The sequence below is a fragment of the Melospiza melodia genome, unplaced genomic scaffold (assembly GCF_035770615.1).
Source record: "Melospiza melodia melodia isolate bMelMel2 unplaced genomic scaffold, bMelMel2.pri scaffold_70, whole genome shotgun sequence".
Lineage (NCBI taxonomy): Eukaryota > Metazoa > Chordata > Aves > Passeriformes > Passerellidae > Melospiza > Melospiza melodia.
Window position 1 is genome coordinate 1,648,991 of NW_026948802.1, and position 2,592 is coordinate 1,651,582.

Genomic DNA, 2,592 nt, shown 5'->3' on the forward strand with positions numbered 1-2,592 from the left:
CAGCCCCAGAGATGAAAGGCATCTCTGCAGCCATGTGCCCATTCCCTGCTGACCAGGGCCTGAGGGCCACTGTCCTGCCCTGCTGCTGCCTGGCAGGGGCTGGGCAGGGCTGGGCAGGGAAAGGCTTTTCCTCAGGCCCGGCTCTCTCTCTCTCCTTGCCTTGCCCAGGTGCTGCTGGCATTGCTGAGGGGCTCTCTGCAATGGCAGTTCCAGCTGCAGAGCCAGGCCCAGCCCTTGGGCTCCTCCTGTGCAGGCTGAGCACAGCAATCGGGTGTCCCAGCTCCCTGTGCCCAGGGAGTCCTGGGCAGGGCAGCCTGGGAGGCTGGCAATGAGCCCACTCTCCTGACTCTGGGAAAGGCAGGAGCCACTTTGTGTGGCAGGGATCCCTCTGCTCTCAGCTGTGTCTCCTGGCTGTCCAGGGTAACACGGGAGTGGATCTCAGAAAGGTGCAAGCCCAGGGTAGCTGGAACAGGAGAGAGGGACAGAGCAGATCCCCTCAGTCTGCGCTGAGCCTCAGACAATCTTCCCACCTCACTGGATGATCAGCTCTCCCCAGGTGCACCAGAATCTCTCATTCTGCCTCCTGCAATCCCCATCCCTTCACCCATACAGCTCCTCTGCTTTAGGAGAAGATTCTTTATCCAAGTCCAAACAGCAGGACGTTCCCCTGCCCTCACTGTCCCGCTGCACTGACTGGGGGTCAGGGCTGACTCCCAGGTGTCCTGCAGATCAAGATCCAGCTTCTGACACAGCATTGGCCAGCAGCAATCAGGGCTCCAGCAACAGAAGTGAGGAAAGTTCCCCTAGACATAGAAAAGGGCAGGTGTTTAGTGGCAGGAAAGTGTCTATGAGAAATGGCTTTGACTTTTCTGTGAGGAATCCCTCTTAAATATCACTGTAATTCCTCCTTCAAAAGGTTCCAATGCCTGGAGGCACTGCAAATGTCCAACAGCAGCTCCATCAGGCACTTCCTCCTGCTGGCATTGGCAGACACGCGGCAGCTGCAGCTCCTGCACTTCTGCCTCTTGCTGGGCATCTCCCTGGCGGCTCTCCTGGGAAACGGCCTCATCATCAGCGCCGTAGCCTGCGGCCACCACCTGCACACACCCATGTTCTTCTTCCTGCTCAACCTGGCCCTCACTGACCTGGGCTCCATCTGCACCACTGTCCCCAAAGCCATGCACAATTCCCTCTGGGACACCAGCACCATCTCCTACACTGGATGTGCTGCTCAGCTCTTTTTCTTTACGTTCTTCATTGGAGCAGAGGTTTCTCTCCTGACTATCATGTGCTACGACCGCTACGTGTCCATCTGCAAACCCCTGCACTATGGGACCCTCCTGGGCAGCAGAGCTTGTGCCCACATGGCAGCAGCTGCCTGGGCCAGTGCCTTTCTCACTGCTCTCGCACACACGGCCAATACATTTTCCCTGCCCCTGTGCCATGGCAATGCCCTGGGCCAGTTCTTCTGTGAAATCCCTCAGATGCTCAAACTCTCCTGCATCAAATCCCAACTCCAGGAAGTGGGGCTCATTGCTTTTAGCTCCTCTTTATCATTTGGTTGTTTTGTGTTCATTGTTTTCTCCTATGTGCAGATCTTCAGGATCGTGCTGAGGATCCCTTCTGAGCAGGGACGGCACAAAGCCTTTTCCACCTGCCTCCCTCATTTGGCCGTGGTCTCCCTGTTCATCAGCACTGTTATCTTTGCTCACCTGAAGCCCCCCTCCATCTCGTCCCCATCCCTGGATCTGGCCCTGTCAGTTCTGTACTCAGTGGTGCCTCCAGCCCTGAACCCCCTCATCTACAGCCTGAGGAACCAGGAGCTCAAGGCTGCAGTGTGGAGACAGATGACTGGATGGTTTCAGGAAACATTAAACTGCTGGCCAATTTCTGCAAATCACTTGTAAAAATGGCCATCTTTGATACTTCTTGATGGTTTCATTTTGGGGGTTGCTTTTCTTTGTTTTACTTTTATTCATACTGTCCACAACTAAATGTCAGTGTTTGTGCCATTTCTCATTTTGTGTCTCTCCACCTTCCCTGTGGCCACAGACTGCATCAATGAGGGGCTGCGCTCCCTGTGGCTTTAAAGGAACTAAAGGATCCCCCAGCAGAGTTTTCTGCACAAATGCCCTTTTGTTGCCTTCTCTGGAGCTGCAGCAGCAATGGCTGTGTGCAGAGCTGGGGGCAGATCAGTGCTGGCCCAGCAGCTGTGCCAAGCAGCAGCAGCACTTGGTGTTGCCAGTGCTGCTGCCAGGGCCCTGCCCCCCTGCCCTGGTGGCCCTGGTGTTGCTGCACGGCCTGAGTGCTCTTGGGGCCGGGCACAGTCCTGGGGGTGGCAGTGCCGGGGCTGCAGCAGGGACAGGCCATGGGCACTGCTGGGGTAGTGCTGACGCCTCAGGCCAGGCCCTGGGGGCTCCAGCCTCCTTGCCCAGGCTCTCTCAAGAACACGGCCAGGCCAATGCTCAGTACAGAAAAGCCCCGTGAGCAGCCCTAGGCTGGCCATGGGCAGGCTGGGGGCAAACAGTGTGGCTGGGGCTCTGCAAGGCCCCTGGGGGAGATGGGAAGGAACAGCAGAGCAGGGGCTGACCC

At 57.1% G+C, this 2,592-nt stretch overlaps 1 protein-coding gene across 1 annotated transcript; it reads left to right on the forward strand.

Moving 5' to 3' along the window:
* Nucleotides 1-941: 941 nt before the first annotated feature.
* On the forward strand, nucleotides 942-1,874 carry LOC134413993 (olfactory receptor 14J1-like; the record flags this gene model as incomplete). Its single annotated transcript, XM_063147996.1, has 1 exon — nucleotides 942-1,874. A coding segment is annotated over exon 1 (933 nt), but the record flags the coding sequence as incomplete, so codon positions are not given.
* Between the last annotated feature and the right edge of the window lie 718 nt (nucleotides 1,875-2,592).